The following is a 21,610-nucleotide window of genomic DNA, read 5'->3' on the forward strand; positions in this document are numbered from 1 at the left end:
CTTTTTGTGAGTGTGTATGTGTATGCTTCTTTGTGTGATTTTGTCTGTATAGCTTTGCTTTTACCATTTGTCCTAGGGTTCTCTCTGTACATTTTTTTATTACTTTATAATTGCTTTTTATTTTTAATAATTTTTTATTTTAATAACTTTATTTTATTATTATTTTTTCTTTCTTTCTTTCTTTTTCTCTCCCTTTTCTTCTGAGCCATGTGGCTGACAGGGTCTTGGTGCTCTGGCCAGTGTCATTCCTGTGCCTCTGAGGTGGGAGAGCTGAACTCAGGACATTGGTCCACCAGATACCTCCCAGCTCCATGTAATATCAAACAGCGAAAGCTCTCCCAGAGACCTCCATCTCAATGCTAAGACCCAGTTCCACTCAACGACCAGCAAGCTACAGTGCTGGACACCCTATGCCAAACAACTACCAAGATAGGAACACAGCCCCACCCATCATCAGAGAGGCTGCCTAAAATCATAATAAGGTCACAGATACCCCAGAACACATGACCAGATGCAGTCCTGCCCACCACAAAGACAAGATCCAGCCTCATCCACCAGAACACAGGCACCAGTACCCTCCACCAGGAAACCTACATAACCCACTGAACCAACCTTACCCACTGAGGAGAGACACCAAAAACAATGGGAACTACAAACGTGCAGCCTGTGAAAAGGAGACCCCAAACACAGTAAGTTCAGCAAAATGAGAAGACAGAGAAACACACAGCAGATGAAGGAGCAAGGTAAAAACCCATCAGACCAAACAAATGAAGAGGAAATAGTCTACATGAAAAAGAATTCAGAGTAATGATAGTAAAGATGATCAAAAATCTTGGAAATAGAATGGAGAAAATACAAGAAACATTTAACAAGGACTTAGAAGAACTAAAGAGCAAACAAACAATGATAAACAACACAATAAATGAAATTAAAAATTCTCCAAAGGAATCAATAGCAGAATAACTGAGGCAGAAGAACAGATAAGTGACCTGGAAGACAGAATGGTGGAATTCACTGCTGCAGAACACAATAAAGAAAAAAGAATGAAAAGAAATGAAGGCAGACTAAGAGACCTCTGGGACAACATTAAACACACCAACATTCAAATTATAGGGGTCCCAGAAATAGAAGAGAAAAAGAAAGAGACTGACAAAATATTTGAGGAGATTATAGTTGAAAACTTCCCTAATATGGGAAAGGAAATAGTCAATCACGTCCAAGAAGCACAGAGAGTCCCATACAGGATAAATCCAAGGAGAAACACCCCAAGAAAATACTAATCAAACTACCAAAATTAAATACAAAAAATATATATTAAAAGCAGCAAGGGAAAAACAACAAATAACATACAAGGGAATCCCCATAAGGTTAACAGCTGATCTTTCAGCAGAAACTCTGCAAGCCAGAAGGGACTGGCAGGACATATTTAAAGTGATGAAAGGGAAAAACCTACAACCAAGATTACTCTACCCAGCAAGGATCTCATTCAGACCCGACAGAGAAATTAAAACCTTTACAGGCCAGCAAAAGCTAAGAGAATTCACTACCACCAAACCAGCTTTACAACAAATGCTAAAGGAACTTCTCTAGGCAGGAAAAACAAGAAGAGGAAAAGACCTACAATAACAAACCCAAAACAATTAAGAAAATGGTAATAGGAACATACATATCAATAATTACCTTAAATGGAAATGGATTAAATACTCCAACCAAAAGACATAGATTGGCTGAATGGATACAAAAACAAGACCTGTATACATGCTGCCAACAAGAGACCCACTTCAGACCTAGGGACACATACAGACTGAAAGTGAGGGGATGGAAAAAGACATTCCATGCAAATGGAAATCAAAAGGAAGCTGGAATAGCAATTTTCATATCAGAAAAAATAGATTTTAAAATAAAGACTATTACAAGAGACAAAGAAGGACACTACATAATGATCAAGGGATCAATCCAAGATGAAGATATAATACTTGTAAATATTTATGCACCCAACATAGGAGCACCTCAGTACACAAGGCAAACGCTAACAGCCATAAAGGGGGAAATCATCAGTAACAAAATCATAGCAGGGGACTTTAACACCCCACTTTCACCAATGGACAGATCATCCAAAATGAAAATAAATACGGAAACACAAGCTATAAATGATACATTAAACAAGATGCACTTAGTTGATATTTATAGGACATTCCATCCAAAAACAGCAGATTACACTTTCTTCTCAAGTGCACATGGAACATTCTCCAGGATAGATCATATCTTGGGTCACAAATCAAGCCTTGGTAAATTTAAGAAAATTGAAATCATATCAAGTATCTTTTTAGACCACAATGCTATCAGACTAGATACCAACTACAGGAAAAAAATCTGTAAAAAATACAAACACATGGAGGCTAGACAATACACTACTAAATAACCAAGAGATCACTGAAAAAATCAAAGAGGAAATCAAAAAATGCCTAGAAACAAATGACAATGAAAACACGACCACACAAAACCTATGGGATGCAGCAAAAGCAGTTCTAAGAGGGAAGTTTATAGCGATACAATCCTACCTCAAGAAACAATAAACATTTCAAATAAACAACCTAACCTTACACCTAAAGCAATTAGAGAAAGAAGAACAAAAACCCCCCAAAGTTAGCAGAAGGAAAGAAATCATAAAGATCAGATCAGAAATAAATGAAAAAGAAATGAAGGAAACAACAGCAAAGTTCAATAAAACTAAAAGTTGGTTATTTGAGAAGATAAACAAAATTGATGAACCATTAGCCAGACTCATCAAGAAAAAAAAAGGGAGAAGACTCAAGTCAACAGAATTAGAAATGAAAAAGGAGAAGCAACAACTGACCCTATAGAAATACAAAAGATCATAAGAGATTACTACAAGCAACCATATGCCAATAAAATGGACAACCTGGAAGAAAAGGACAAATTCTTAGAAAAGCACAACCTTCTGAGACTGAACCAGGAAGAAATAGAAAATATAAACAGACCAATCACAAGCAGTGAAACTGAGACTGTGATTAAAAATCTTCCAACAAACAAAAGCCCAGAACCAGATGGCTTCAGAGGCGAATTCTATGAAACATTTGGAGAAGAGCTAACACCTATCCTTCTCAAACTCTTCCAAAATATAGCAGAGGGAAGAACACTCCCAAATTCATTCTATGAGGCCACCATCACCCTGATACCAAAACCAAAGATGTCACAAAAAGGAAAACTACAGGCCAATATCACTGATGAACATAGATGCAAAAATCCTCAACAAAATAGTAGCAAACAGACTCCAATAGCACATTAAAAGGATCACACAGGTCTTCCCTGGTGGCACAGTGGTTGAGAGTCCACCTGCTGATGCAGGGGACACGGGTTCATGCCCCGGTCTGGGAAGATCCCACATGCTGCAGAGCGACTGGGCCCGTGAGCCATGGCCACTGAGCCTGCACATCCAGAGCCTGTGCTCCACAACAGAAGAGGCCACAACAGTGAGAGGCCCACGTACCACAAAAAAAAAAAAAAAAAGGATCATACACCATGATCAAGTGGGTTTATCCCAGGAATGCAAGAATTCCTCAATATATGCAAATCAATCAACGTGATAAACCATATTAACAAACTGAATGAGAAAAACCGTATGTTCATTTCAATAGACGCCGAAAAAGCTTTTGGCAAAATTCAACACCCATTTACGATAAAAACCCTCCAGAAAGTAGGCATAGAGGAAACTTACCTCAACATAATAAAGGCCATATATGAGAAACCCACAGCCAACATCGTTCTCAATGGTGAAAAACTGAAACCATTTCCACTAACATCAGGAACAAGACAAGGTTGTCCACTCTCATCACTATTGTTCAACATAGTTTTGGAAGTTTTAGCCATAGCAATCAGAGAAGAAAAAGAAAAACAAATCAGAAAAGAAGAAGTAAAGCTGTCACTGTTTGCAGAGGACATGATACTATACATAGAGAATCCTAAAGAAGCTACCAGAAAACTACTAGAGTTATTCAATGAATTTGGTGAAGTGGCAGGATACAAAATTAATGCACAGAAATCTCTTGCATTCCTATACACTAACGATGAAAAATCTGAAAGAGAAATTAAGGAAACACTCCCATTTACCACTGCAACAAAAAGAATAAAATACCTAGGAATAAACCTACCTAAGGAGGCAAAAGACCTGTATGCAGAAAACAATAAGACATTGATGAAAGAAATTAAAGATGATACAAACGGACAGAGAGATATACCATGTTCTTGGATTGGAAGAATCAACATTGTGAAAATGACTCTACTACCCAAAGCAATCTACAGATTCAATGCAATCCCTATCAAACTACCAATGGCATCTTTCACAGAACTAGAACAAAAAATTTCACAATTTATATGGAAACACAAAAGACCCTGAATAGCAAAAGCAATCTTGAGAAAGAAAAATGGAACTGGAGGAATCAGGCTTCCAGATTTCAGACTATACTACAAACCTACTATAATCAAAACAGTTTGGTACTGGCACAAAAACAGAAATATAGATCAATGGAACAGGATAGAAAACCCAGAGATAAACACATGTGGTCACCTTATTTTTGATAAAGGAGGCAAGAATATACAGTGGAGAAAAGACAGCCTCTTCAATAAGTGGTGCTGGGAAAACTGGACAGCTACATGTAAAAGAATGAAATTAGAACACTCCCTAACACCATACACAAAAATAAACTCAAAATGGATTAAGGACCTAAATGTAAGGCCAGATACTATAAAACTCTTAGAGGAAAATATAGGCTGAACACTCTATGACATAAATCATAGCAAGATCCTTTTTGACCCACCTCCTGGAGAAATGGAAATAAAAACAAAAGTAAACAAATGGGACCTAGTGAAACTTAAAAGCTTTTTCACAGCAAAGGAAACCATAAACAAGATGAAAAGGTAACCCTCAGAATGGGAGAAAATATTTGCAAATGAAGCAACTGACAAAAGATTAATCTCCAAAATATACAAGCAGCTCATGCAGCTCAATATCAAAAAAACAAACAACCCAATCTAAAAATGGGCAGAAGACCTAAATACACATTTCTCCAAAGAAGATATACAGATTGCCAACAAACACATGAAAGGATACTCAACATCACTAATCATCAGAGAAATGCAAATCAAAACTACAATGAGGCATCACCTCACACCGCTCAGAATTGCCATCATGAAAAAATCTACGAACAATAAATGCTGGAGAGGGTGTGCAGAAAAGGGAACCCTCTTGCACTGTTGGTGGGAATGTAAATTGATATAGGAACAGTATGGAGGGTCCTTAAAAAACTAAAAATAGCACTACCATATGACCCAGCAATCCCACTACTGGGCATATACCCTGAGAAAACCATAATTCAAAAAGAGTCATGTAACACAATGTTCATTGCAGCTCTATTTACAATAGCCAGGACACGGAAGCAACCTAAGTGTCCATCGATAGATGAATGGATAAAGAAGATGTGGCACATATATACAATGGAATATTACTCAACCATAAAAAGAAATGAAATTGAGTTATTTGCAGTGAGGTGGATGGACCTAGAATCTGTCGTACAGAGTGAAGTAATTCAGAAAGAGAAAAACAAATACTGTATGTTAACACACATATATGGAATCTAAAAAAAAAAAGGTTCTTAAGAACCTAGGGACAGGACAGGAATAAAGATGCAGACGTAGAGAATGGACTTGAGGACAGGGGGAGTGGGAAAGGTAAGCTGGGATGAAGTGAGAGAGTGGCATGGACATATATACACTACCAAATGTAAAACAGCTAGCTAGTGGGAAGCAGCCACATAGCACAGGGAGATCAGCTCGGTGCTTTGTGACCACCTAGAGGGGTGGGATAGGGAGGGTGTGAGGGAGATGCAAGAGAGAGGAGATATGGGGATATATGTATATTTATAGCTGATTCACTTTGTTATACAGCAGAAACTAACACACCATTGTAAAGCAATTATACTCCAATAAAGATGTTTAAAAAAATAATAATAGCAACAATAAACAAGGCATACTAAAGAAAAAATGATAAAGTATTAATGAAGAACATAAAACGCCATCTGAGCAAATGGAATGGTGTAACATGTCCTTGGATTGGGTGACACAGTGTAATAATATCCTCCCCAAATCAGTATTAAGTTTAATGCAATTCCATTTAGAATCTCAACAGGGTTTTTCATTTGTTTTCTGTTTTGGGGAATTGATAAGACGATCATAAACTTTATACAGAAAAGTAAATAGACCCTAAAAACCAATAAAACTGGAAGAAGAATACTAGTAAGGGGAACTTGTCTGATATCGAGCATACCTTAATGCTGCTATAGATTGATAGGGTGACAGTATAGAAATAGACAAATAGACCAGCAGAACAGAGAATCCAGGAATAGATCTACAAATGCAGTTGACTCTAATATATGACCAAGGTGGTGTTTCAATTCAGTGGGAAAATGATAGAATATTTAATAAATGATGCTGGTAGAATTGGCTATCACTATAGAAAAACTGAAGGTATAACTAGGTTACATAGGTACAGAAATAAATCCAAAAAAAAAAAATCCAGAAGGATTAAAGACTTAGATGAAAAAGAACAAAATAAAATGATAACATTCTTAGAAGAAAACCTATAAATAAGCTCTAATCCTTTAGAATAGGGGAAACTTTCTTCACCAAGAGAGGAAACCCAAAGGCATTGAAAAAGACATAGTAATTACATAAAATTTAAAATGTCTAAAATGGTAAAAGTTATAGTAAACAATTCAATAGAAAAATTATAACTATGAGAATAAAATGCAATGCAGATGACAAACATCTATACAAAGCTCTTTTATACATGGGTAAGAAAAAAGATAAACAGCCCAAGAGAGAATAACATGAGCTAAGGACATGATTAAGCAATTCAGAGAGGAGTCCAATCCAGTGAACCTACGAATCAATGCTCAAACATACTTGTAGTAGGAAGGCAAATTAAATTTTGCCAGCAAACTGGCAAAAATCAAAAGGTGATACACTTTCAGGGTATTGTTGGCAGGTATTGAGGAGAAATGGTACTCTTCTACATTACTTGGGGGAGTGTAAACAGTAACAAACTTAGTAAACAATTTGGCAAAACTTATGAGAATTAAAAATAAAATCCTTTTAAAACCTTTACATTTTGTATGATGTGAAATTTAAAACCTCTAAGTGAAAAAAAATTGAAAAAATAACCAATGAAAATATGCCACAATAACTATGACATCTTTCACTCTCACATTTCAATAAGAGTTCAGCTAGGTATAAAAGTCTAGACTCATTTCCTTTTTTCAAAAGTACTTTGGAAATATTACTCTAGTGTTGCTATTTAAAACGTCAGATGTGAATCTAATTCTCATTCCTTTATAGATGGCCTGCTTCTTTCTCTCTGGAATCGGTTCGTTCCTAAATTTCACTTTACTGTGTCAAAGTGTTGCTATTTTCCCTTTTCTCTCTCGTGTTGGTACCCATTCAATCTTTCTTTAATCGTGGCACAATGTCAGTTAGCAGTTCTTCAAATATTTAATTTCTCTTTTAGAACCCTTATTAATCAGATGTTGACAATTATTCTATTTTTCATACCCTTTAATTTTTTTTTCTCTTTTTTCCAATTCTTTGTCTCTTCTAATGCCTTCTGGAAACATTTCAAAACCCACTCCATCTCATTAATTCACTCATCCACTGTATTCACTCAACCCATGAATTAAGTTTTTTATTTCCATTATATCTCATTGGTTCTTTTTTATAACCTCTTGTCCCTGTTGAATGTTTCCAGTGCCCTCCTATATGCCCTTGAGAATATTTATTAGGATTATTGTGAGTTCTGTTTCTCTGGCTCATTACTTCTGCTCCCGCTGGAATTAGCTACTCTATTTGTTATCTCTCCTTTCCAGTGCTTTACATCAATGTTCCTCAAATGTCTCTTTTTCCTATTCCTTCAGGAGTATCAGCTACAGTTTTTATATTAACTTCTGAGTTCTATCCATATCCCACTTGCTTTTGAGGCATCTCCAGAATTAGACTCAAAGGACGAAAACCACAATTGCTGCAAGTTCCCCCATCTACACTCTCCTATGGCATAAATGAGATTTAACATACTCAAGAATTAGCCTGATCTTAGTTGTCTTTCCATTTTCAGAAGTATTAGACTATGTCACAGACTCACCAAACATTTTCCATGTGTTTATGGAAAGAGTTACAGTGTTCCAGGGGTATGGGAGAGATCGTAAGGACTCAGATTGGCAAGTAACTGAAAAATGTCATTATTTCCAAAATTTCTTGGAACTTAATACTGTGATTGTTAGAGTGAATCTTATTTTCCTTCCTCCCCTTCATAGACCTGTATACATTTTTAATTTGAAAATTATTAAAATTTAGTTCTGAGGACTTAACGGAACTGACCCCTAAGATAACTGGAGAGGCCTCGGGTCTCACAAAGCCAGTTTGTATACAGCTGATCTAAAAATATAATAGAAATTGGTATGGCATGTTCGGTGGAATTATTTCAGTCTTGCCTCCCTGTTCTTGATATATCAGTATTTGTATCTTACCAGACATCTGTACAGAGGTCTAGCCTTTTCTTCGGATCTGACATTCATTTATTCAACAAATATTTGTTGAACACTTGCCATACTTGTTCTAGTTGTCAGGTGCCCAGCAGCAAAAACACAGCCCCTGACTTCTCAGAGCATTAGAATCTAACAAAGAATCCAGATTGAATGTAGGCTCTGTTAGAGCAAGGATTTCTTCCTATGTTGTCTTCCACTGTATCCCAGGCACCCAGATTAGTGTAAATATTGGTTGCATGTTAAATGAGTAAATTTTGACACTAATTACAAGTGTGTTGAGTGTTATGGTGGGAAAGTGCAAGTCTCATGGAGTGTATAAACAGGAGGCCTTTCCTGCTCTGGGGGGATCACGTAGAATTAGTCCTCCAACTGATAGAGCCCTCCCTTTAGAGTGGTTTATGCAGGCTTAAACAAGCAGCACCTAGTTCCTATTCAGGCTGCCCTCCCATTTTGCATGGAGGCCTGAACTGTCTTGGATTTTTCAGTATTGATTTCTTTAAATGAGAAGTTAGAGGAACTGCTTAATAATACCGTGTGTTTACAGAAATAAACGAAAAATCAGTTTAACAATGCCGATTTGTGTTTCTTGCTTCTTGCCTGCCCACCCCTTCACCCCATTTTCTTTTCTAATTTGCAGATGAAGGAGCTTCCATGCACCCTTGTGATGATACGTACTGCGGACCTTTCCCAGAATCTGAGCCGGAAGTGAAAGCTGTAGCGAACTTCCTCCGAAAACACAAGAAGCACATAAGGGCTTACCTCTCTTTTCACGCATATGCTCAGATGTTGCTGTATCCCTATTCTTACAAATACGCAACAATCCCCAATTTTAGCTGTGTGGTAAGTACTTGAAGCTGGATATGTGTGTCAGGCTTCCTCCTTTTCTAATGCTAAGATGGTTCTATGTGGTAATGATAATAGCAAACACATTGTGTTTGTTCTAATTAGCATTTCATATATATATAATCTCACTTATTTTTCATAATCTATTCAGTAACAACTATTATCCACATTTTACAGATGAGGAAACTGAAACTTAAAGATGTTAAGTCATTATACTAAGAGCACAGAGCTACTAAGTGTCATGGCCAGGAGTCACCCCAAATCTAGCTCCAGCATTGCTGCTTTTAACCACTGTGCACGCTGCTTCTCCAATGCAATCATTTCAAACATATTTACATTCTTACCACAGGTTATTTGGAAAATGTCAGGATGGAGGTGATTGGATTACAGCTTCGGTCACATATGCAGGGCTGTAATTAACTTTATTGAGTAAACAACTGTGCGTAAATTATGGTCTGACTCATTAATTAAAAGCAAGTTTTAATTTATAAACGCTATTTGCTTAATGCTACTAAGTCTCTGGGCCTGCATCTGACAAATTAGTGCTAAGAATGAACAGCCTTTCAGGCATGAGATTACCTGAAAGTGAAAGAGCAGAGTTCCTTCCTCACCTCATCTCAGAAACCCAACAAGCTATCCACGATAGGGACTAATTCCTCAGTAAAGTGAGTCTGCTTCAGAGCCTATATCATCTGAAGGCCTATGAAGTTCAAGACCAGGCCAAACTAATACATAGAGTTAGAAGCAAGGAAGAGGGAGGGAGGAGTGATGGGACGGCGCACAGGCGGGCTTTGGGGCTGCTGTTGGTTTTCTATTCCTTGGCTGGATGCTGGTTCTGGATGACTGCATGCAACTTGTGATCATTCATTGAACTATAAACTTAAAATCTGTATACTCTTCTGTATGTATTTTAGGCTTGAATTTAAAAGCTTTTATAAAAAAGAAGCATCCTCTCTCTCCCTATACCTCAGACTCCAAATCCTGCACCAGTTGCTTGGGGTTGCAGGAATTCCTGATCTCGATGGGCAGGACCTGGGAAGAATTTGGAACGTGAGGTCGGAAGGTGGCCTGGGGTTAGGCTTGCGTTCTGTCCAAAAGAGGAACTTTGTCCTTAGCATTTCATGCAAGAATTCTGAGCAAATTCTCTCTCTTGAGAAATACTGTAAAGGTGGGAGTGATATTTGATAGTGCTATTCTTCAGCTCCTCGGTGGGTCAAATAGGCTTCTCATTCTTGGGTGTTATTGACCTGGCAACCTAACCACCTTGTACCCAAAATGTTTCTATACGCGAATGTTCAGCCTTTTCTAAATTGGACACAGCGTCTGTTTGTATCCTCACAACAGATTATATAGAATGTGTAATATATTAAAACTACCACATGAGGGCTTCCCTGGTGGCGCAGTGGTTGAGAGTCCGCCTGCCGATGCAGGGGACGCGGGTTCGTGCCCCGGTCCGGGAGGATCCCACATGCCGCTGAGCAGCTGGGCCCGTGAGCCATGGCTGCTGAGCCTGCGCGTCCGGAGCCTGTGCTCCACAACGGGAGAGGCCACAGCGGTGGGAGGCCCGCATACCACAAAAAAAACAAAACAAAACAAAAACTACCACATGAGAATATTCTCCATATTTTGAATTTATCTTCCCATCAGGAGTTATTTTCCTTGTGTCTTGGATTGGAGGATGTGGTATAAAGAGTGGATCAGTGGTTCACAACCAATGATGAATTTCCCTCCCAAGGGACACTGACAGTGTTGGAGACAGTTTTTGATGGCCACAACAGGGGTGGGGGATGTTATTGGCATCTAGTGGGTAGAGGCCAAGGATGCTGTGAAACATGCTACATTGCACAGGACAGCCTTCCACAGCAAAGAATGATTTAGTCCAAACTGTCAGTGGTGACCCCATTGAGAAATCCTGTTAGCGGGTTGCAGATAAGCTAAATCGTTAAAACTAAGATTACAGTTCTCAGATAATAGATGTCTCTGAATGTTAACCAGTAGCCATTTAAGTTCTGTTCAACTTGTACAAAAACATTCCATCAATATGTAGGAGTCTGTGTTTCTGCTAAGATATTTCGGTCACTAAGTTGCTTTAAATATAAAAATATTTAAATAAAACATATACTCCTTACTTAGCTGAGGTCCAATAAGGGAGACCTGGGTCCTTCTGGTTGAATGGAAAAAAGAAGGAATGGACAAAAGGAAGAATCACTTAAACTCTTTTAAATAGGTACCATCCTGGAAAATATTCTTAGAAAATTTTATGAAGCTTCTACTCTTCGAGGAAGGATCATGTCTCAACCTCTTATCAACGTGCACCTGCACGTCAGTGGCAGAAGTCCAGTGAGCCCAAAAGGCTAAAACTATGCATACATTTTGCGAAAATAGGCAGAGTGGTTATCTTTCTTTTTCCTCGGTAGATTATTTTTCTTGGGTTTAGTCATCTGAAATAATGAGGAACAGAGGTCTCCTCACCAGCAGAATGCAGTAATCTTCTAAATGTAGAAATTTCTGCCCTTGCCATGGAATATCACTGAGGCCATTGGAGAAGATGTTAAAAATCTTAGCACATTCTCCATTAAGAGACCTCATTATGGTGTTTACATTCCTTTCTTGTCGGCTCCTGCAAGGAGAATGTCGTCATCAGTGAGATCAATTAATGAATGTCTGCCAGGTTCTGGAGCCTGGTTCCTGAATAGCCACTCAGTGTGGCATTTGCTGCCAATGCGGCTTTCTGCTTCCCTGAGGTGAGTGAGGACAGCAGGCTGAAGCCAGGTCCAGCACACAGTACCACGTTGCCCGGAGTGCTTCAACTGATGGATTAAATTATTCACAGGCACCTGGAAATGGGAGAGTTGTATACTGGTTTCAACACACTTCTTTTCCTCTCACTGGTCATACAATACTTCTCTAACTTCTTGCTGGAACTAGTGCTTTTATACCATTTGGAAATGTTTTCAAGGGTAGTCCGTATCATTCTCGTTCATCTTAGAATATTCACCGTTTAGTATTTTGAAGGTGTTTATTTTTCCTGCTTTTTGGCATTGCTAGGAAGTTCCACCTCAGAATTTCTACATCTTAGCCGCACCTGGCTGAGCTCTGCCACAAGCCTGTGTAACCTCAGAAGTCACGAAGCAGTCTCAAAGTGTTTCCATTCCCACAAGGGATAAACACACAGAGCAAGAGGAGTCGTTCTTACTGAATTAAAGCGTTTCTGAACTGATCCAAATGGGTTTTAAATACCTTGAACCGGGCCGCCACTTAAAGATGTATGCACTCAAAGATCAATGAGATTAATGGGATACTGTTGCAGATCTCTGCTTATTCAACATTCATGCAAGAAACAGTGATTAAGTGTCTGTTATATACAGGCACGTTGCTAAATACTATATGTGTAGCTATGAGCAAAACTGACTTGGGCCCTGCCAAGCATTTTGTAATTTATAGAAATGGGTGTCTCTGAACTAAAGTGAAGAGAACAGAACACTAAATCAGCCTCAGAAGATGTATTTATCCCAACATAGCCACTCCTTGCTGTGTAACCCCAGCCTGACCACTGAACCTCGCTGGGCCTTCCTTTTCTCATCTGTATATGGAAATATTACTGATCACTGGCTCATTGTGAGAATTAATCAAGGGAAATAATGTGTTCTAAAACATATTGCAAAATGCAGCATGTGACAAAGAGTAGCAATATTATTATTAAATATAGCTATCCACCAATGTGCCCAGTGTTCTCCAAATTGATGACCGATAATGCTCAACGTGTCAGTGTTTCTAAAGGTTTCAATGCAATGATATAAGTGATAAGATTTCTCCATTTAACCTCACAGGAATCTGCAGCTCATAAAGCTGTGAAGGCACTTCAGTCGGTGTACGGCATACAGTATCGATACGGGCCTGCTTCCAGCACACTGTGTAAGTTTCCTATGGATGCTGTGTCAGAATCATCTCTCGAACCAATAACCTGTGTAATGACCTCCCTCAAAAAAACCCAGAAAGTGTGTTCCCCCCTAAAGTGAAATTTTTGACTACCAAATTAGCCAAGGAAGATGGAGGGAGTTTATGTCTGATTAGTTTTACCCTGCTTGACAGAAATCACTGTACCAATTGAAAAAATCCTAAGCAGAGAATATTCTAAGCATGTAGTAAAGACTACAAGGTTGAATGGAGATCTTATGACAGTGCAAAGTACCAAAACGGGCTCCTTAAGCAGTTGTAACTGCTGCAAAGGTAGAAATGGGCCTTGAGAAGATAATGTAATGTTTGAGCCCTTGAAGGAGCTTCCTTTTTATCCCTTCCTTCTACCATTCTTGTTATGAAATTCTGTTTCTTACATAACACCTTCAACTGAATTTCCCCTTGAAAGGTAATTAAAATATTTCTTATTTCATATGAAATAAAGAGCAACCAGGTATATGGAAAGAACTTGGACAAAGAACCAGGAGAAATGGATCCTAGTCTTAATTCTGCCACTAGTTAGATGTAATCCTGACAAAGATATTAGTCCTGGGCTTCAGTTTCCATAACTGTTAAATGAGGAATTGGACTAGATCATTTCTCATGGCCTTTCAAACTCTAAAATTCATTGACTATATGACTTGAAAAATCTAGTGAGAAATCATATATTTCCGAATGTCTAGCGGCGTTCCGGGAGCTTGCCGTGATCGTATGGTGGTTAGTACTCTGTGAATCTCTACGCATGCATATGAAGGTATATACACACATTACATATGTATGTATACATAGTGACATCTGATTATACTTTTTAGTGAGGTAGCAAACTTCTCCTTGATTTCTTTAATTTACCCATCATTATATTCCTAACCACTCACTTTCTTCAGCCTTCAGCAGAAATGCTTGGTTTGTTAATTAACACTGTTTATCATATAAGCTTATCCTAGTAATGGTAATGTCTTAAGTATCAGAGGTCTTTTCTTAAGTTCATGATCATTGGTCTAATGCTGACCTTTTTACAACTGTTTTTTAATAGAGCCACCTTGAAAGGGGAAATGTAGTATTTTTAAAAATCACATTACCAGTTAATGCCAACAGAATATAGATTAAAAACCTAAAAACATTAAGTTTTTAAAATTTTACTCTCAGTCCACCTTTTCAGCTTGGTATCAAGGCACAGTCATAGTATTATATTTACCAAGAACAACCTGCTACCATAGAAATGAGGCTGTCATATCACTATGATGTAAGTGTTGGCAAATATTGTCTTTGACTTTGGCTACTATGACTACTATTTGCAGTTCCAGTGAATCTAACTCAGAGCGACAATGAAACCACAGCCTACCTTCTGTCTCCAACTGAAGCAAAAGGGGGGCCTGGGAAACAGCAGTCATTTAATTGCCATCGTCACATAATTCTATCTCTAACTGGCAAGAATAGCATTAAAAAGTAGTATCTTTGAGTGGGAAATTTTTTAAATAATAAAATGGTGTTATGTCAGGCTGGATAATATATATTTCAGGGAGAAAAGTATAGAAAGAGTCTTCTATGAAAATCCATTCATTTATTAATTAATTATTAAAAGCATGTTAGGCTAAAAACTGCATACTAGGCACTTTGGGGTGAAAAGATGCCCAACAATAACATCTGATATATCCTGAGCACATTATTCAATTTTTGCAACAACCCTATGCAGTAAGTATTATGATCCCTTTTTCAAAGGGGAGACTGAGGCACAGAGAGTCACGGCAGGTGCTGGGATCAGATATAGCCCAAGCCCTAAAGCACCTGCACTTTCAACTCTGTGCTGAAAAGCTGGAGCATGTAAGGTCATAGGAGCCAGAAGGCGAGAGTTACCAGAATGGATTGTCAGCTAAGTTAAATGCTGCTGAGAGGTTGACCATGAGGTCTGAGGGGAAAGAAAAACAAAAAAAGGAGATTAGGCCTGCTGTCATTGGTGACCTTCAAGAACAAAGGTTTCACAGCCTGGTAGAGGCAAGAACCAGACTGAAAGTGGTTGAGGATACAGAAGCAACATACATAGGTTCTCTTTTGAGTTCTAAACCAAAAGGAAGAAGAAAAAGAAGATGGTATATAATAGGATCATGAGAAGGAAGTGCTACAGGAAAGCAGTGCTTGGACATTTCGGTGTCCAAAATGCAAGATGCAAGGTGGGGTTGGGGGGAGGTTTACTAAGGAAACAGGGTCCTAGAGAAGACAACAAAAAATGGGATCAAACCACACCAAGTGTAAAAGACGAGTAGCATTTCTTCCTGAGCTCGAAGGAGAAAAGTCAGGATTGCAATGTAAGCAGAGGAGGTGATGGGCTAACTACCCACGATGAGTATGGAGAGAGTGGTAAAGTGAGGGGCAGGACCAGAAGAGAATGAGAAAGGTTCATGTAAGCGAAGGTCTAGAAAAAGGAGCCCAGAGCACCACTGGTAATGGAGAAGCACCACAGAGATTAGCACGAATTTCCAACAAACACTTTCTCCACCTACCTTGTGAGGGAGAAGACAGAGAAACTGGACTAGGGATTGAGAATTAGCAAAACAAAAGCTGAAAAGGACTAGACAAAGGGTCTGGTGAGAAATTCAGTGGAGTAATTAACCATGCCCAGCTAGAGAGTTCAATGAAATTATAAGAAGCCCAGGGGAAGTCTGGAAACTGTAATAAGTAAAGGCAAAGAACAAGTTCATCAGGAGTGAAAAAATAGGGCGAGAAGAAGAGAAGAGGTTTTCTGGGATCAGAATTTCAATATTCTAGACCTTAGAAAAGGAGAAGAACTGAGTGAGAAGAAAAAAAGTCCACAGTGTGATTATGTTTATTGGTGAATAAAGTGAAGGTGGAGAGAAATGATATTGGAGTTGCAGCTAAGAAATTGAGGTCGTCATACTAGAAAAGCATTATTACTTAGACTAGCTCCTCAAAGAACAAAGTTTCCGTAACTGGCAGAGGCAAGAACCAGACTGAAGGTGGCTGGGATGATTTATGATGATAGCAGGTATGATTTGTAAGTTCCATGAGCTTGAAGCTCAGGAACTCAGCTTAAACTGCTCTTGTTGAAAGGGTATTTCATTGGAAGGATTTAGTATGGCTTAGTAAGCAAGTACTAGATATACATTTTGAAAATTATTCAGACTCTTTAGTGAAGCTGACTTTTTTTTTTTTTTTTTTTTTAACTTTTAGATGTGAGCTCTGGTAGCTCAATGGATTGGGCCTACAAAAATGGAATACCCTACACATTTGCTTTTGAACTACGTGACACTGGGCATTTTGGCTTTTTACTCCCAGAGATGCTCATCAAACCCACCTGTACAGAAACCATGCTGGCTGTGAAGAATATCACAATGCACCTACTAAGGAAGTGTCCCTGAGATGCCCCAAGAGGCAAGTCAACCTCCAGAGAGAGCTGGTTCTGCACAAGAGCTGCTTGGCAGTGGGTGCAAATTGTTTTTAAAGAGAAGGGCGATTACTGAGAGGGAACTTATCTGGGGACTTGAAAAGGACCTTCTCATGCAATTCAACTCTCTGTAGCAATAAAAAAATGGTGGAAAAAAAATTAGAGTATAACCTAGTTTGTTGTAAGAGAAGGCATCCATTTTCTGCCCCTTTCGAGTCTTATTTGATTAAGCAGGGAGGGGAGATTTTCTAGTTCTTTGGCCTCAAGAAATGTACAAATTGAGGATTCCACTTCAATAAATCTCATGTTCTCAATTAAGATCTAGGCTACTGGGGATTCCTTTGTGGTGCAGTGGTTAAGAATCCGCCTGCCAATGCAGGGGACACGGGTTTGAGCCCTGGTCAGGGAAGATCCCACATGCCGCAGAGCAACTAAGCCCGTGCGCCACAACTACTGAGCCTGCGCTCTAGAGCCCGCGAAGCCACCGCAATGAGAAGCCCGCGCACCACAACAAAGAGTAGCCCCCGCTGCCGCACCTAGCAGCAACGAAGACCCAACACAGCCAAAAATAAATAAAATATTTTTTAATTTTATAAAAAGATCTAGGCTACTAATGGTGTTTACTCGCTTGGTTTCCATGTAAAATGAAGATTTTTGGAATGGCAAGAACTATATTTCTTAATATAATAAATATACAACTTAATAAGACCTCAGATTTTTCACATCATCCCCTGGCATTAGTGCACCAAACACCTATAAAAATGTAGCATGGAAGAGCACTTCTATTTATACTTTGAGAACGCCACTTAAAAAAAAAAAAGAGGAAGAGCCACACAGTGTTAAGAGCTTTATACTTATTAACAATCTCACCAATTCCTGAAATACTATGAGGTGGATACTATTATCATCCCCGTTTTTCAGATGAAGAAACTGAGGTTTAAAAAGGTGATATAGACTCCCACTTCCAGGAATATGACAGGATGAGTAACTGGACTGCTAGAAATAACTAAAATTTCAGGACAAAACATAACTTTTTAAAGTCATCTTTAAAACATCGGACAACGAAGTAAGGAAATCCCAGGCCAGGCACTGAGTGAAGGCAGGGTCCTAGAAAGGTAAGAGATACTCTGTTATCCCAAGAGCATCTGTCAAATCAGCTAAGTGCAGACCGATTTTCACAGCATTTTGGAGAATAGGCATGGGAACAAAGCCCAACACTAAGTAGTCCAAGGTGGGAAGTCTAACAGAAGGTTCTCCTCCTCCCAGAATTCTGGGATTCCAAAGTGCTAATCCTTCAGCGTCAGGGCAAACTGCAAATAAACCCCCATACCTCCAAAGGACCACAAGGAAAACTGACCATTTCAGATTTTGGCAAGAGTAGAGAGGGGAGAAATTGCCACTGAGAATTTGGAACCACAAGTCAGCCCTCACCCAGGTTTGTGGCACAAATTCAGATTACCTAGATGGTCTGATAAACCTCTAGCCAAGAATTTAATTCTGATTAATCCCAGGTTGGTTATACCGTCTAAGTATTTGGTAGAAGCAAATCCTCTCAGAGGATTTATCTGACCAAAACACTTCATGAACACCAGGATAAAGAGATGAGCCTAAAAAGTTCCAGAAAGAAAAAGAAACGATCACAAGGAAACGAGGACCACAGTAGCGTGAAACTTCTCAACAGCACCACTGAAGCTTGAAGATGATGGAGAAATGCCTTTAGAGGGCTGAGGAAAAATTCTGTCCTAAAAATCAATACCCAGCAAAACAATCAATGAAATGTTAGGATAGAATATAGACATTTTCATAAAACTGAGGTCCTAGATATTTACCTTTCTCTGGAAACTCCTGAAGGATATGCTCTACCAAAATGAGGGTGTAAACTAAGAGAAAGCTGTAGAACCCCAGGAAACAGAAAATTCAACATAGGAGAAAGGAATGAAAAAAATCTCAAGATACAGAATCTGAAAAAGAATAGATATATAACTAAATCACTTTGCTGTACGCTTGAAACACAACACTAAATTAATGATACCTCAGTTTAAAAATAAATAAAATTATAATTTACCTCTCCATTAAAAAAAACTCAAGATAATGGTGAAGGAAAAAGTCCCACTAACAGCATATGCCAGGTTTAGAGAACAACTAACTTGAAATAGGAGGAAGACAACTAAAGGCTTTAGATGAAGTTCTCCGAAATAAATATGAAACAGAACACTTAAACACACTCAAGGCAATTTACTTATATCAAAAATTTAAGGATGAGTTAGTAATAAAAGCATAGAAACCAAACAAACCAAAAAGAATAAAAATAAAAAAAGGCAATTGTTAAGTCTGGTGAAAACAATGAGCTATACAAGAGAAGAAATATAGCCTACTATGTGACTTACCTATAAATAATATGTATATAGTTAAAATGTCAGCCCTAAATACTGATTTAACCAAAAACTGTGATGTACATATGAGAAGGATAGAAAGAAGTAAATGTATGTGAGAGGAGGGGGGTATAGAGTTATATCCTCATCTGCCATAATAAGTCAATAAACATCTAAAACCAAAAAAAAAAAAAGCAGTATCTGTATGTTATTTCAAAATAAGAAAGTAAGTACTAGAAGACTAATTTTAATGATTAAGAATTACTGGCTAATGAGAGGGACCCGGGAGTGAGGAAGGATGGAGCAGGGGACTGCTGCTTTTAATATAAGCCTAGTCATATTATTTGACTGTTTTTTAATTATGAAAAATATCATGGAGTATATTCCTTTTAAAAAACTCCCAACTACTCACCACCCAATCTTTTTGATGTTTATAAAATGTACATTGTTTCAATTAAAAAATCAAAATTAAATTTAAAAGATTAAATAAGATTATCTGTGGAATGCATAGCATAGAACCTATAGTAGACAACCAGGAAATATTAGTTTTGTCTGCGTTTTACAAATCTAATTTATCTTATAGTCCCAGTTATGTATTTGCAGGAATGGATCTCATGGAAGTTTGAGGCTTAGTCCTGCTAAGGGATACTACACCTGGGAATTTAAACTTCAATTCATCCCATCTGGCAGTAAATGCTCAAAAATGATCTGGGTTTGGGGGTTGTTTTATACTACTTATTTCTACCCACAGAACAGGTGAAGGCCAAAGTGTCCAGAAACAACCAGGAGGGCCAGAGACTTACGAAGACCACCAAGAATGGGAAGAGGCCGCTCCTCAAAGGACCTGGCAAAGATGCACACAATCAGCTAGAGTCATCTGGCGGCCTTCATGGACCCCTGAGGAAACTTCTCCCTTGACTGGGAGTGTGCTGTGTGGCCCCTGCTCTGTTAGCTGTCTGTGTCCAGATCCTTTGCTCCTGTCTATTGATGCCTTTCCAAACATCATCACTCCTGTAGCAATCAAACAGAGTCAGCTCTTGAATATTCAGGGAGAAAAAAAGAATTTACAGATAATCCCAAAATTCATTTTTCATTGTATTTTAAATTTCTACCTATTCTATACCCTCTGCAATAAGATCTGTTAGCAAGTTAATATCAAGAACGTAAATTTTATTATTTATCCCTGCCCTTCACATAGCATAGGTGCTAAAGGTAATTTTTCAAGTGAAAACAAGGGCAACAGAAAATATAGACTCTGAATGATCCACAAACTAGATGGGTATATATTTTATTATCCACAGAGATTCAAGATGAAATTTTGCCTTGATGAACCTCATGTAAATTCTTTTCAGTGCTTATTCTCACATTTCAGTAACACTATATTTTACAGCTCGAGTTCTATAAGTGGGTATTTTAATATTTATAGGCTGTTTTCATTCTTAATCTCTTTAAGCTACAAAACATACTGTTGGGTGATTATGTTCAAGGCACTCTACTAGGTGCTGTGTATGTGGAGGTGCTGGAGACAAAATGTGTTAGATTTATGTCTATACTTGCTTAGGAATGTAAAAGTTAACTTCAAACTAAAAACGGCACCTGCATTTTTAAAAATAGTTTGACGAGATACATCCCTCATCCCTCACTTTTATTAACAGTAATTTTGTAAATTCTGGCTCTGCTGAGTTGTAGCTCTCAGCTTGGCTTTAGTGAGTGTTTTCATTTCCAAGTTCTGCCGAAACAGAGCATCACAAATTGGGTGGCTTAAAATGACAGAAATCTGTTGTCTCACAGTTCTAAGAGGATAGCAGTCCCAAATCAAGGTGTCAGCAGGGCCATGCTCCCTCTGAAACCTGAAGGAGAATCCTTCCTTGCCTCTTCTTAGTTTCTGGTTGGTTGCCAGAAATCATCAGTGTTCCTTGGTTTACAGCTACTTAACTTCAAACTCGGCCTTCCTCTCACATGGCCTTCTCCCTGTATGTGTCTGTGTCGTCACATGGTGGTCTTCTTATAAGGCCACCAGTCATATTGGATTGGGGACCCACCCTACTTCAGTATGACCTCAACTGGTTCCATCTGCAGTGACCCTAGTTCCATTAATAAGGTTGCATTCCGAAGTACTGGGGGAGTTAGAACTTCAACATATCTTTTGGCGGGGGGAGGCAAAACTCACCCCAGAACAGTGAATAAATATCCTGAGATACTGTTGTTAATGAGTCTGTTTACAGAGCCAAAAAGTGGTGAATCTTGGGAGTTCCCTGGTGGCCTAGTGGTTAGGATTCCGGGCTTTCACTGCTGCGGCCCAGGTTCAATCCCTGGTAAGGGAACTGGGTGATGCAGCCAAAGAATTAAAAAAAAAAAAAAAAAAGTGGTGAATCTTGCTTGAGTTTAATCTTTTGTTCTCAAGGCTGTCAGGGAATAGATGCAAA

At 38.5% G+C, this 21,610-nt stretch overlaps 1 protein-coding gene across 1 annotated transcript in view; it reads left to right on the top strand.

Annotated features, from left to right (window-relative positions):
- The window catches only part of CPA6 (carboxypeptidase A6), a gene marked incomplete at both ends in the record, with an annotated part of 262,208 nt that extends 245,422 nt beyond the window's left edge, over positions 1 to 16,786 (top strand). Inside the window, 3 exons of the mRNA XM_082675155.1 lie at positions 9,250 to 9,452; positions 13,286 to 13,370; positions 16,599 to 16,786. Of these exons, the coding sequence (XP_082531281.1) occupies positions 9,250 to 9,452; positions 13,286 to 13,370; positions 16,599 to 16,786 (476 nt within the window). The remainder of the gene's footprint in view (positions 1 to 9,249; positions 9,453 to 13,285; positions 13,371 to 16,598) is intronic.
- Between the last annotated feature and the right edge of the window lie 4,824 nt (positions 16,787 to 21,610).

Source organism: Grampus griseus, assembly GCF_964374135.1.
Source record: "Grampus griseus genome assembly, chromosome: 17".
In the NCBI taxonomy this organism is placed as follows: Eukaryota; Metazoa; Chordata; class Mammalia; order Artiodactyla; family Delphinidae; genus Grampus; species Grampus griseus.